General features: G+C 36.7%; 1 protein-coding gene across 1 annotated transcript in view; it reads right to left on the minus strand.

Annotated features, from left to right (window-relative positions):
- Positions 1-15,287, minus strand: part of LOC150092791 (lysosomal aspartic protease-like) — a 60,883-nt gene that overhangs the window by 18,282 nt on the left and 27,314 nt on the right. The window contains exons 5-6 of the mRNA XM_090414821.1: positions 5,514-5,661; positions 2,110-2,208 (exon numbers count right to left, since the gene is read on the minus strand). Coding sequence (XP_090270947.1) covers positions 2,110-2,208; positions 5,514-5,661 — 247 coding nt within the window. The remainder of the gene's footprint in view (positions 1-2,109; positions 2,209-5,513; positions 5,662-15,287) is intronic.

Raw genomic sequence — 15,287 nt, forward strand, 5'->3', positions numbered from 1 at the left:
CACATCTGAGAGCTGCTCAACTTTTATTCGCTTTAAAATTTTCTTGGATGTTATTCTTTTCAAAAATGAAATTCAATTTTATCCTGCTCAAGACTAAATAGTGATCACTTCCAATTTCAAATCCTCTGTACACTCTGGTGTCCTGCACCAGGGAGAAAACATCACTATCAACAATAACACAGTCAATGAGACTTTTCTTATTCCTAGCCTCTTCTCTCCATGTGAATTTGTGCATTTTTATGTTGGAACATGGTGTTAGTAATAACCAGTCCATGTCCTGAGCAGAAATCCAACAGATATTTGCTATTATTATTAGCTTTGCTCTTTTCTTCAAATTTTCCCAAAATATTTTTGTATGTCTCACAATCATTTCCTACTCTACTATTTAGATCCCCAACAAGGACCAACTTTTCCTTTTTCATTGTGTCAGTTGCTTTTTCTAAAGCCTCAAAAAATTCCTCCACTTCTACCTTAGTAGAACCTTCTGTGGGACCATAGGCACAAATAAGTCTCATTGTCCAGTTCCCCATTCTCATATTTGCCCACATTACTCTACTTGAGACTGACTGCCATTCAAGAAGATTAGCCTTGTATTTTGTGTTGAATACTATGGCTACTCCTTTTCCTTGATTGTTATTGCCTGAACATAACATTTTGTATTTATTGCTCAGAAAGATCTCACCAGTTTTGGTCTTTTTTGTTTCAGTCACCCCTATTATGTCGATCTGGTACTTATCTAATTCCTCAGCTAGCTCCATGTCTTTACCATTCAGGCTTCTTACGTTGATAGTACCGATCTTTAACTCTGGTGATGTTGAGTTGGGGTTTGTTTTCAGATTTGTTCCAGTAGCTGACTTTTCGCTGTTCGCCCTGGTTCCCTGGCGAAAACAACGGGGGCCTTGTTTAACCGGGCGACGCCCCAGCCGGCATGAAATTTTGTCATTTTGTACCATCATTTTTTTATTTTGGTTTAACCAATAAGAATACAATTTGGTCGGCTAAATTCCAAATTGCCAGCCCATCCTCGTTCGTTCAGTATCAAAGTAGATACCCAACAGGGTGCACCACGAGAAGGTGAGGATTGGACATTAGGTCAGAAGCCCTGGTCGGTTCTCCGCATTCCTTTAAAGGCTGTGTGGAGGTCTCCTGTTAGTTATACAGCTTTGACCCTTAAGCACCCCACGTATAAGCATATCTACAAAAAAAACTGATTTATAGTACAGAAACTAACTTCAAATTAAACAATATAATTTCTTGGCAAGTTTTAATTCAATTTATAAATAGTAACTAGTCTGCAGAGGATTTTAATAATAAGGTGTTACACCTTTTCACTATTTGTATATGAGATATGATTTCTGCATTACTTCAACCTTGATCTCTCTTGGGTCTGACTCCCATTGATGACATTTAATAATGTTCATATTTGGACTTACTTGTTTCCTGCGGGAGTAGAGTGATTCTACTCGGTACTGAGTTGTTGTCTGTCAGCGAGTGTAGCCACTATTGAGTTTCCTGTCCTGGAGTAATGAGCTTAGTAGTGATCCTTTAGGATCATTCAGTGAGATTCAGAGTGATCTTGTAGATCATTCTGAATCACCCTATACCTTAACCTCAATAAAGATCGAAATCAGTCTAGGTGGTGGTGGTCCTTCCCACAATGCATAGCATTATACACGCCCAAAAGAATGTGTGCTTTGCATTATGGGATAATAAGGCAATCAATGTGAAGTCATTAGCCTCTATATATAAACAGCCTAGTTGTGAGGACATTCCATCAACTATCCAAAGGGCAAACTGTTAACCCACTGTAGTCAGATAACTGAAAGATTACTGTATATATTTCAACGAAGATAAACTCCTTGGTTTGTGGATGTATACCTACTGTTCCCCAGACCAAAACTGTGAACTGAATAAACCCACACATGAATCCTTTTGAGAAAATTAAGAAATAAAATTAAGATTATGTTGTTAAGATTATTACTATTGTACATTACTTAATTTTAATATAGATATGTCATAATCATTACTAATAGTAAATATAACAAATCTCAAAGTTTTAAAAGCAAACAGAATTTATCAAAAATTTCCAAGAAAATAAATTGCACTCACCTTCAAGACATAATCAGATCCCTGAAGAGTAAAGTCTCGTCCTCCAAATGTGAAGGAAATAGGAGGTAATTTAGGAATCAAGTTGCAGTCTATCATGTACTAAATGAAAACATAAAACAGATTCTGAAGGTCATAAAATTTAAATACTTAATGCATTACATTTTTGCATGCAGGCAACAAATGATGTGATTTGTAAACAAACAAACAGACAGCTATTTGAATCCTAGGATGCCCATTCAGCAATAGGCTGAAGGGATTTTATGGAGCATAAATTATTTCACTTATGCTACTTATAGATCTGAGAAATAAATAAAATACTCAACTGAAGACTAGAGAATACCAATATGAGAGTTCTGAGGAAAATTAGAAGCATGAATAGATGCCAGTGGCAATCATACTAAAATGAATATACTAGGAAGAAACTTGCATGTTTAGCATTCTACATGTAAGCAAAACAAGTGTTTATGTCAGAATGGAAAGAAAAAGACCTGATTTAAGACCAACATTTAGGTGGATTGATACAGTTCATAGTACTTAGGAGACTGAAACATAAGAATTAACACAATCGGAAACCAATCAACCATAAGATTCATTTTCTATTTTCTTCAAAATTGGTGATAAAAAGCTCATAATGCAAACTTATTTACACAGCAGCAGCAGCATAGTATCCCATATGGCAGGATCAAGGATAGATAGCTGCTATAATAACAAATTTACCATGATAATCAGCAACAAAAAAAACATGAAAACAGGTAGAAATATGAAAACATGAAAAATATAAATTGCATTCATATTGGAGAATCTATAGCACAAGTAAAATATTTTAGATATTCAGATTAAATTTTTAATGAATACAGCAAATCAAATATGAAAATAGATAACAGATAGTTTAACACATTCGCTGCCAACTACGAGTATGCTCGTAGTTGGTAAACCAGCTACACAAGCCAGCAACGAGTATACTCGTATGACGCTTTCCGCCGGCAACGCGATTACCGTACTGACCTTGAAGAAGTGAAAATGCTTGGCTTGTGGAGCTAGCATCAAAACTGTGTATTCTCATAGATGGTATATGCTCTGCACAAGCCAACTACGAATATACTCTGATGACACTGACCGCCGCCAACGAGAGTACCGTACTGACCTTGAAGAAGTGAAATTGCTCGGCGTATGGGAACAGACTATGCCGAAGTAGCGTGGCAGTGAACGTGTTATGGCAAATTTATATTGAATAAGTGAGAAACTAGCCAGAGCATGCAAGAACATTTTAAACTAGCTTTAACATATAGATCTGAGAATTGTATTAGAAATAATTGATCAAAGGCTAGAGACTACCAACATGAGAGTTGCAAGACAAATAAGGATAGTGAACAGATGGCATCAATGACAATTGTATTAAAAATGAAAATATCAAAGGATCTAGACATTGTTTAACAAAATGAGAGAAGCTCAGCAAAACAGGTGTTTGATGACAGGATGGCGAATGAATAATTTGAGCTCAAGGGCTTTATAAAGTGTAACAGTGAGAACATCTCAAAATGAGTCTGATAATAAAAACAACAATGATATTTTTTCAACTGCAACCAAGCTAAGTATGCTTTTTAAGTTATTGTTCTAGTAACTAATAAGTTGATGCCATTAACTTTATTCTTCAAAAAAAGTGACTAGATTCACCATATTTGAATTGATCAGACCATATCTGGCATGACCAATTCATCTCATTCTGGTAATAATGAGGTAGTGACAAATGTATTCATGTTGTAGCCTACAATATCTAATCAAAAATATTTAGAGACACCTGCTCATCCCAACTCACTCTAATATGAAAGATATTAATATGAAACTGATCCCCTTTTTGATCCTATAATAGCCTTCAGTCTTCTAGGAAGGCTTTCCACTAGATTTTGGTATGCTGCTGTGATAATTTCCTTCCATTCTCCCAAAAACAATTTGGCTTGGCTCATAACTAGCATTCCAATTCATTCCACAAGTGATGGTGTTTGAGATCAGGGGTCTGTGCAGGCCTGTCAAATTCCTCAACATCCATCTCATTAAATCATTTCTGCACAGGGATGGGGGGGGAGGGGAGATACTATCATGTTGATGCAGGAAACAGCATTCCCCAAACTGTTGCCATAAAATTGGAAGCACAGAACTGTCTAGAAAGTTGCTGTAGGCTGCAGTATTATGATTCCCAGCACTGGAAGTGGGGGGAAAGCCCAAGCCATAAATAAAAAGCAGCCCCAGACTATAATTCCTCCAGCACAAAACTTTATAGTTGGAACAACACATTTGGGACAGTAATGTTCTCCTAGCATTAGCCAAACCCAGACTAGTCCATCAGACTGCCAGATGGTGATGTGCAATTCATCACTTCAAAGAACATATTTCCACTGCTCCATTGTCAAATGGCAGCAAATTTGACCATCCATCCATCCAATGCTTAGCATTGCGCCTGCCACACAATGTTCTTCACTTCAGATCCTGAAAAAAAATTGTGTTGCAAGGTTATTTTGGAATTTGGTAGTCAATGTTTCAACTGAGGTCAGGCAATTTTTTTTTCACATCACAGACTTCAGCACTCAGAAGCACCACTTTGTGATTTTATGTGGCCTACCAGGTCATGATAGTGCTGTTGTTTCTCCTAGGTATTTCCACTTCACAATAACAACACTTACGTTTGATATGGGTAGCTGCATTAGGGCAGAAATTTCCTGTACCGAGTTGTTGCAAAGGGTGGCATCCTATGATGCCATGTCAAAAGTCACTGAGCCCTTCAATATGGCTAATTTTATAGTAAATGTTTGTCTATTAAGAATGCAACACTGTGTGCTTCATTTTATGCCTGTATGAACCATAGTTGTAATGTATATAGCCATATGCACTACTACGAATGGGTGTCCGGATATTTTTGATCAGATAGCATAGCTACTACATATTGTAGTAATCAGCAGGATATTTGATATTCAGATAGCTTTTTATAACATTAGTAACTGAAAAGTAACTGCTATAATGTCTGGTTTGCTATAGCAAATTTCCTTTAACATAGTGCTTTGGCTGAGACCTCAAGAACTAAATAATTAACAGCAACAGAAGCCTTGTTGTGTGTGCGCACGCTATCTGCATTCCTTTAATTAAGAGAACACATGTAAGTTTTCTCTTACATGCGTTCTCTGTACATGTGTGTGTGTGTAAACCATTTAACGTAACATAACTATACAATCATCACATTTGCACACAACCATTACATTTGAAAATAAAATTATCAAAATTAAATTAATAGGAAAATCAGCTGTTAGTTGAAGGAGAACTACAAAAATCAAGTAGTAAACACCTAAAACTACACCAAAAATCAACATTATATGCATTTTCTCAATACAAGTGCTTTGCAAATTAATAAATACCTCTCCCATAGCCATTGGAGTTGCTCCAATTTCTTGGTTCAGTTTAGTTATTTCAGCAGTAGGACCAGCAATAAGAGAGGTGCCTGTATCAGCAATTGCTTCACATCCACCAGCACAATAGACACCTTTTTTTCCGTTGATAGATAATCTAAGAAAAAATGAAAATAAAAATATTTTATGCACAGCTTAATTTCATACACAAAATATGTCACTATTATTGTTATGGGTACATGCCTTCTCTATGGAAGAGGCACACCCATGAACAATACCAAAGAGAAATAACAATGAAATTGAAATACTAGCTTTCCAATTATGTGTTCAAATAAGCTAACTTCTGTACACATGCACAAAACATAGCTAATCCTCTATACACTTGTAGTTTAAATATGCACTGCTCTTACTAACCTCCTAGAAAACATTAAATAAAGACTTTTTTTGACATATTCTCAATAAATGACCTTATCATCAAGAAATCTAATTCCATCACTACATCAGTTTTGCTCTTTACAATTTCCTTAAAGGAGGAACTGTGATATGAACAATGTGAGAGTTTTCAGTTGGTAGAAAGAATTTCAGAATCAACTTTAATTACATATTAGTTTAACCACCCAACTGGCCAAGACATATATATATACGTCCAGGTTATCGTGGATGCGAAGTGCATATTAAAATTTTAATACCATTGATATTACATTGAAATATATGAGGATTACGAAGTGTAGAGGAGTGATGTATTTTATCCATATTGATGGCGACATGGTTAAATCACAGTATCAATATGAACTTAACTTATATCACATTAAGAAATAGAATTTCTTTGATTGAAACATGCGCACATTAACCTGAGTGTGATAACTAGCAAAGTGACAATCCGAATAGCATTTGATGATAATGCAATGAGCAATTCAAAAAAGGAGTGATTAGCTGCAAACCAAAACATGATTCCTTTTAGACGTGAATTCCATCCTCAAACATCATAAACCTATGTCGACTCAAACGAACACCAAAATCAAAGTAATGTTGATTATAGACTTCAAATCATTAATAAATATTTGTATCCGAAAGTTCTAAGGTGTCTCTAGGATGCACCATGTTGGAAACAAGTACAAAAGTGAACATCAAGTACTCAGAGTTTTGTATACTTTGAATTATGAGCTACATGTGCTAACTTTTAACCAGGAGCATGTTAATAATGCATATTCCAAAATTAATATCAATATAATTATTTTGAAGGGACAATAACTTGAGGGTAAAAGCTGCATAACCAAGAATGAAGAGAAGACAGTGACCCCACTCTTTTCATCACAAAACCAAAATAAACAGCAAAAAAAAAAAACTACTGGAATAATCTCAGCAGAACTGAGATAGGCACCATTAACATAAAGCATCAACAAGAAAGAGGTAGAGCTGGAGAAGAATTACACAAGTAATATATTGACTGGTTACTAAAATTAAGGTGACAAAAAACAGGCAATATCCTTCTAAACATAATACCGTTCAAGCACCAGGGATCAGGAATAATAGAAAGTACAAGTGGTATAAAGCACAAACATGAACTTCAAATGGCAGTCAATTTCAAGTAAAATGATGTGGGCAAATTTCAAAATGTGAAATTGAACACTGAAAGTTATTTGCCTAAGATTCCAATGATGGCTCTAAGGAAAGAGCATCAGAATTTCTGCTGCACACACTTTCTCTGTTATGAGAAAGCAGTTGGAATAGAGGAAAATGAAAACATCGTTCTCATCTGAGACCTAAATAGCAAGATAGGAAACAAATCCTAGACATCTAAATGTTCTGAAAAAAAAAAAAAAATGTGAACAAAAAGGTAAAGCTAATAATAACAGTAAGTAATCAATGTAGCCAGCTACACAAAACACACACACAGCCTTCAAAGATCTCATTACCATTAATCAATATATCTTCAATATCAACATCAATATTGCTCAAGATACTACATAACAGTGTCCAAGAGATCTAATAATAATTTGTAAATATATATATACAGGGTGTTCGGGATAAATTTGACAGTTTCGTAAGGAAAAAGAAAATCTTCTTTGTATCTATTAAATTTAATGAATTGACAAAAATACTATCAACAAGATTTACTCAAAATAACCACCATTAGCATCGATCACAGCTTCAATTCTGCTTCGGAACCTCAAACAAGCTGATGCTACAGTCTCCCTGGGAAGGGCCGCAAAAACTGTTTTAATTTTATCCATTAACTGGGCTTTTGTATTACTGGAAGTGCGATTGGTATCTTTTTCAACTGCGCCCCATACAAAATAATCCATGGGGTTAAGGTCTGGGGAGTTTGGAGGCCAAACATTTAGACTGGTGAAGTCGTAGAAATTTTCAGACAACCATTTTTGACTTTTCCCAGAGGTGTGGCAAGGGGCCGAATCCTGCTGCCATACATACGGCCTACCATTGGCTACCCTTGTTATCCAGGGCTTGACTACAGTTAGCAACTCCACGAACAAAGCCCGAATTCCAATGCCAGGGTTCTTCAACACCTGTTCCTGCAGATTTGCGAGGAATTCTGCTGTACGAACGCAATCAGATCGTCTGCTAGGGATCTTTCTTCTTGCTACATCCTCGTAGTCACCATTGCAAGTCACTAGTTCATGCCTGATTGTTTTTAGTGTATTCAGGGAGCATTGGGCAGCAGTCGTAATATCCTTATTTTGATAGCGGGCACGAATCATCATGATACAAGTTATTCTCTTCCATGATTCAGGTGGGTTCCAGCTATCCATCCTTTCTGACATCTTGTATATGAATGAAGAAGGGTCCAAACTTTTAAATGAAGAGAAGTGTGTGTTAATACATGTAACTTACGGAAAAATATAATTAATTATAAATATGTCAAATTTATCCCGAACACCCTGTATATATATATATATATATATATATATATTATTCAAAAAAACTGGTTTTTCCATCTCTATTTTAATTCTCCCACATTGCCTAATGCCCCCCCCCCCCCCCCACACACACACACAGTAGTTTGGACATCGCAGAAAGAAGAAAAGCCACAATGACATTTAAACAGGGGCACTCCTAAACAGAAGCAGGCAAAATAGCCGTAAATATAATAATATATATATATATATATATATATATATATTTTTTTTTAAAAGAATCAAAGTTAAACAACTCTCAGACATGATATATAGACTCAAATATACAGGGTGTTCGGGATAAATTTGACATATTTATAATTAATTATATTTTTCCGTAAGTTACATGTATTAACACACACTTCTCTTCATTTAAAAGTTTGGACCCTTCTTCATTCATATACAAGATGTCAGAAAGGATGGATAGCTGGAACCCACCTGAATCATGGAAGAGAATAACTTGTATCATGATGATTCGTGCCCGCCATCAAAATAAGGATATTACGACTGCTGCCCAATGCTCCCTGAATACAGTAAAAACAATCAGGCATGAACTAGAGACTTGCAATGGTGACTACGAGGATGTAGCAAGAAGAAAGATCCCTAGCAGACGATCTGATTGCGTTCGTACAGCAGAATTCCTCGCAAATCTGCAGGAACAGGTGTTGAAGAACCCTGGCATTGGAATTCGGGCTTTGTTCGTGGAGTTGCTAACTGTAGTCAAGCCCTGGATAACAAGGGTAGCCAATGGTAGGCCGTATGTATGGCAGCAGGATTCGGCCCCTTGCCACACCTCTGGGAAAAGTCAAAAATGGTTGTCTGAAAATTTCTACGACTTCACCAGTCCAAATGTTTGGCCTCCAAACTCCCCAGACCTTAACCCCATGGATTATTTTGTATGGGGCGCAGTTGAAAAAGACACCAATCGCACTTCCAGTAATACAAAAGCCCAGTTAATGGATAAAATTAAAACAGTTTTTGCGGCCCTTCCCAGGGAGACTGTAGCATCAGCTTGTTTGAGGTTCCGAAGCAGAATTGAAGCTGTGATCGATGCTAATGGTGGTTATTTTGAGTAAATCTTGTTGATAGTATTGTAATTAACTCTGCCTGTAATGTTTTTTTGTCAATTCATTAAATTTAATAGATACAAAGAAGATTTTCTTTTTCCTTACGAAACTGTCAAATTTATCCCGAACACCCTGTACATATATCACTAACAAAAAATGGAAGGAGTTTGAAAATATGTCAAACCTTTGAAAGTAAGTGGCAAACTGAAGAAAACATTGACAGACTCAGCTAAGGACACACATATAGAGAAATGTGTCAGCAAAGATATAAAAATAAGAAATTTAAAGCAGATAAAAGATATGAAGATAAGAAATGATAAAAAGTTATTTTTCTAATAAATCAGCATGAGCTCAAAGAGAATACAAAGTAAAATATAGCTAAAGTAAGTTATGTGTAAAATAGCTAAAATTATGAGAAAAATTTTGGAAAGAATGTAGAAAATAAATAGTATGAAGATGGCAAAACGTTTTGGAAAATCTTTTTTTTTTCCCCTTTTCTTTTTGCGCAAAAAAGTCATTTGTAAACCTATACTGCATCTCTACAATGGATAGACTATGGATTTTCTTTTATTTTTATCTATATATTTATTTATCACATAGTCCAAAAACCTTCTCTAGAAACCAAATATGAAAGTTTTTCAAACCATTTCAAGCCTCTCACCAGGCAATAAAATTCATCTCCTTTTTATCTATTAAGACAGTTTAGAAATGGAGGAAAAGATACAAAAAAATAAAAGATTATTAAATAACATAAATGTAATATAAAAACTGAAGTTAAGGATATTATCATTATGCAGGTATATCTATGGAGTCAGAAGACTCATCACAGGAGATTCACACAATACCTATCATACCTCTCCTTACACTTATTCACTGACAAAACACTCACAACCCTGGCAATCCCTTCCACCCTCCAAGCAAAAAAATATAGTCCTGAGACCCTTGCTAACCACATTCTTACAAAATTTCCATGGGTGACCCCAAATTTTCTCTTTTTCTGCCAATACTGAAAAAAAAGTCTTCAGTATCAATCCAATAAACCCTTTTTAATGTGCTTCTATCATGTCTTTTTTTTCTCCTATCAGCTAGTTTTTAAGTCCACAGACCTTCAATCTACTCTCAACTATTTCAAGTTGTTCCTCCATAGCCATTCTTCCTTTTTACTTGCCACATAGTGAAAGAACTCTAAGATTACTTTTGCATAGACCTACCACAATCTTTGTCACTTGCCGCTGAATCCTCTCCACCTCTTCATCCCCTACAGAATCCAGGTGACCAGATCTGCAGACAACAGTCCACATGTGGTCATTAAACCTTATAAAGGGGAACAATAACTTCTCTATCCTTGCTTATTAGTGTGTTATTCAACAACCATGTAATCTGGATAGCTTTATGGTATATACCCTCTAAACTTCAATTCCCTGTCCAACATCATTCCCCCAAGTCCCTTGCCTCATCAGTTTCCTGCAGTTCATTTCTATCAATTATAGTACACAGCTTATGATTTTTTCTTCCCAAAGTGCAACACCTTACACTTAGCAACATTAAACTGGCAGCCATTTATCTTTATCCATACTGCTAAGAATTCCTGCAAGGATCTCTGCATTACCTTCATTTACCATCACACTTCCCCATTAGCATCATCAGCAAACAACTAAATATCTCCTATCAAATCATTTCCTATATCATTGATGTACAAATTAAACAATGAGGACAATTGCTCTGTGGTACACTACTAGTCACCTGCCTTCTCCTGAATTCAACAACTCCATAAACCACTCTTTGATATCTATCCATCAGCCAGCATCTAATCCATATCACCATATTCATGTTCTCAATTCATGTTATCTGTCCTCAATTGCTCCAATTCATGCAACAGAGTTCTACGATGGGGGGAGGGGGGGTCTGAAAAGTTTGGCCTAACAATAATGAAAAAAATTTATAATTTGAAAATTATTTTTATTTTTCAACAAAATCTCCCTTAAGAATGATACATTTATTCCAGTGATGCTCCAGTGCCATTATCCCATCCCTGTGGTGGTTCTCAGTAAGATCTGCAAAATACCCCTCTACAGCCGCAATCATCTCTTGATTCAAAGAAAAATGTTGATCAGCGAAAAAGAGTTTTAGTTTTGGGAAGAGATAGAAGGCAGAGGGAGCCAAATCTGGGGAATAGGGTGGATGTTCCAACAATTCATAGTGCAGATCCCTTAATTTTCCCATTGCCAAAACACCTTTGTAGGCAGGTACATTGTTCTGGTGAAAGATGATTTTTTTCTTCTATAAACCAGGTCTTTTCTCACAAATTTTTTCTTCTAGTCTGGTTAAAAGATCAGAATAATATCTCCCTAGTTATTGTTTTACCCTTTACAAGATAATTAATAAATAAAATGCCTTTAGCATCCCAAAACACCGATGCCATGACCTTTCCTGCTGATGGAACCGACTTTGTCTTCTTTGGCACTGAACAACTGGCTTCTGTTCCACTGTTTTGACTGCTGTTTGAATTCTGGTGTGTTATGGTGAATCCAAGTCTCATCCATAGTAATAAATCGATGCACAAAATCAGTTTTATTCTTGTTAAAACACTTGGAGCGTTTTAACAATTAAATTTTCATCATCATCATCATCATCTTCCTTATACCCTCTTTTACCTTGTGGTGTCGAGGGTCCATCGATCATCGGACCTCACTCCGTTTTTACAGGATAAGCTGGTCAGCCTTATGCCCCGGTGTATCCTATGGCCTGTAGTGTTGAGTTCTCAAGGCCAGTTTGCCTGCTTTACGGGATGAAAAACCCCAGAATAAACTGGGGGAAAAACCCTGCTGTCCACGCCCAAGACTGGCTAACTTGGCTATGGCTGAGGAAGATCCTTCAGCTCCTCACGTCACTGACGGGAATCGAACCTAGGACACTCCTTCCCCAGGCATATGGTTGCGAAGCGCATAGCCACTAGGCTAACCGCGCGGTATAACCAAGCGTGGCACCCATCTTGCACAAAGCTTTTTCATATGCAATTCTTCATGCAAAATATATCCTACATGTTCTTTTGAAATGCCTATAGTCTCAGCAATTTCAAGCACTTTGACTCGCCGGTCATCCAATACCATATCGTGCACTTGATCAATGATTTCTGGTGTTGTTACGCTTTTTGGACTTCCTTCACATGGATCATCTTCAAGACTGGTGTGACCACGTTAAACTCGGCAGCCCATTTCTTAATTGTCAAAAATGAAGGAGAAGAGTGCCCATAAACTTTTATGAACTTCAAATGAATTCCTTTTGGTATTAAACCTTCTTTTACAAAGAATTTTATAACTGCATGATACTCAATTTTATTCGTTGCAAGGGATACAGACAACACTTTTACTTCAGACAGCTGTATAAAACAAACTACTTGATAGAATGACTTGCAATTTTACATGGATGCTTATGACAGGTATACCAACTTAGAAAAAAAAAAATCTTGCCGATAGTGTTGCCATCTATGGTTGAGGCCAACAACTTTTCAGACCACCCTCGTATGTAGAATCCTGTCAAATGCCTTTGCAAAGTCCAGCAGTATCACTGAGTACCCATTTCCCTTATTCTTTGTCATTTATAAAAAGTAAACAAATTACCAAGGCAAGACCTACCTTTCACAAAACCATAAGGTATCATATTTCTATCCACCCAGTTCTAAATTCTCTCTTTTACCCATTCTAATACCTTAACCATTATTCCTGATATGCTGATTGGCCTATAATTTGATACCTGTCTTGGAACCTCCTTTTATGCAGTGAGAATAATTTCCCCTCTTGCCACTCCACTGGCACCTTCCTAATACTGAGGATTAAACTGAACAGTTGGTCAGAGGTGATAATTCCCTTGCACATTCTCATAACACACAGGCTGTTATGGCCTCTAATCCCATGGCCATGTTCACATTGAGATTCTGCAATATTCTAAGCACCTCTATTCTTTCATCAATCAATGTCACATCTGGCATTGCAACATCATCACCTAGATGGTACATTATTGCAATATGAACACTCAGTAATCAACTATTTGATTTGCTTTTGTTACCTTTCCACCATCATCACTTTTTAAAGTTGTTCCTCTATAGCCATTCCTTCTTTTTACTTGCCACATAGTGAAAGAACTCCAAGATTTCTTTTGGCCTCAGCTTTCTCTCATAATTAGCTTTGGCCTTCCTTACCATACAGGTCAATACTTTGTACTGCTCATGGATATACTGATCTTTTTCTTTATATTCCTTCCTTCCACAACTTTTTCTTCATCTGCAACTCCTACTTAATGCTATTCACCCATCTAATTAATATCTGATTTATCCCTCTGATTCTAAGTATAGATATAATCTCATATGATTTCTTCAAGCATCGCTTGGCCACTTCCCATGCACCACCACCAACATCTATCTCCCCCCCCCCCATTCTTTTGCCCTGGCACTGCTGTAAGCTAACTACTCAGCTTGTCATAATCATCTGCTGTGTAATTCCACAAATATCCCTTCTTATAGAAAATTCTGCATGTCTGGTAATCTCCCAGGTCAAGACTACATGATCACTTCCTACAAATGGAGGCAGTGTAGTTAGATTGGTTACTGTTAAGTTCTCTGAAACTATGACTAGATCTAAACTTCATGCCCTCTCCATATGCTGCCTCAGGTAATTATCTCTCATCAACTGCATAAATTTCATTTCCTTCCTTCCTTCCCTCCTTCCCTGTGACCATTCCTACTCCTAATCTGTCTCCGTAGTCTATATCTCCAATAATAATTACTTAATCTGCACTTATGTTAATTTGCCAATGCATGTCATCTACATTCTTCCTTATACACAATGAATTATACACTGGTGTCCAAAAGCAAAGGACAAACAACATTGTACCTGTATATGAAAAAATGTTCATGACTACAGCCAAATGTGGACAAATTTATTGCCAGTATGCTAATAACTTATATTACACAAAAAATGTTATAATTCTATGCAAGTTAAATTGCAATACATTTATGGCAAAAATTGCACTTTTCCTAAGGACATAGTTAAGGAATTAATGTAAAGTGCTTACAGAAAACTATGTGGAGAGACATTTCTGTATGGAAAACGTTCACCCCGAACTGTGAAGCAGCTCTCATAACATACCATGCTTAGCACCAAGTGATTCAGGAATTCTTGAGGCAAACTGACCCACTCCTCCTTCAGAGCAAGTATAAGGCCTTGTTTATTTTCTGGAGGAGAATTTCAAGCAGCAATGCATCTTCCTATTCCATGCCAAACAGGCTCTATGGGGTTGAGATCTGGAGAGCGTGCTGGTCAATCAATTCAATTAATATCTTCAGTCTCCAGAAGTATATCCACTGCTTGTGTATGATCCATAAAAATGAATTCTTTGCCTACAGCACAATCGAACAAGACATTGAAAAACCTTGTTGCAATATCATTCACCAGTCATAGTTCCTTTTTCCAGCTTGTAGCTCAGTATGTCCATTAAGCATAATGTCTCACCCGCACCATGACCTCAGCACTGCCATATCTATCCCTTTCAAGAATATTCTCGATGGTAAGCAGTACCACTTTCATGCCAGATCAAGTGTCATCTAGAATCGGAGGAAAGACTGAAATGACTCTCACCCGTAAAGAGTACATTAGCCCATTGATGTCTTGTTCAACTTTTATGGATACAAGTCGAGATATCTGTGTACCTGTGCTTGAATGAAGCAGACTTGCAAGCTGACCTGCCGTGGTGTATCAATTGTTGGATTCTGATTATATAGAGATTGGAGTAATTATTATTTGTTT

Source organism: Typopeltis vanoorti, chromosome 25 (assembly GCF_054136105.1).
Source record: "Typopeltis vanoorti isolate ZY-2024b chromosome 25, IOZ_Tvanoo_1.0, whole genome shotgun sequence".
Taxonomy (NCBI): domain Eukaryota; kingdom Metazoa; phylum Arthropoda; class Arachnida; order Uropygi; family Thelyphonidae; genus Typopeltis; species Typopeltis vanoorti.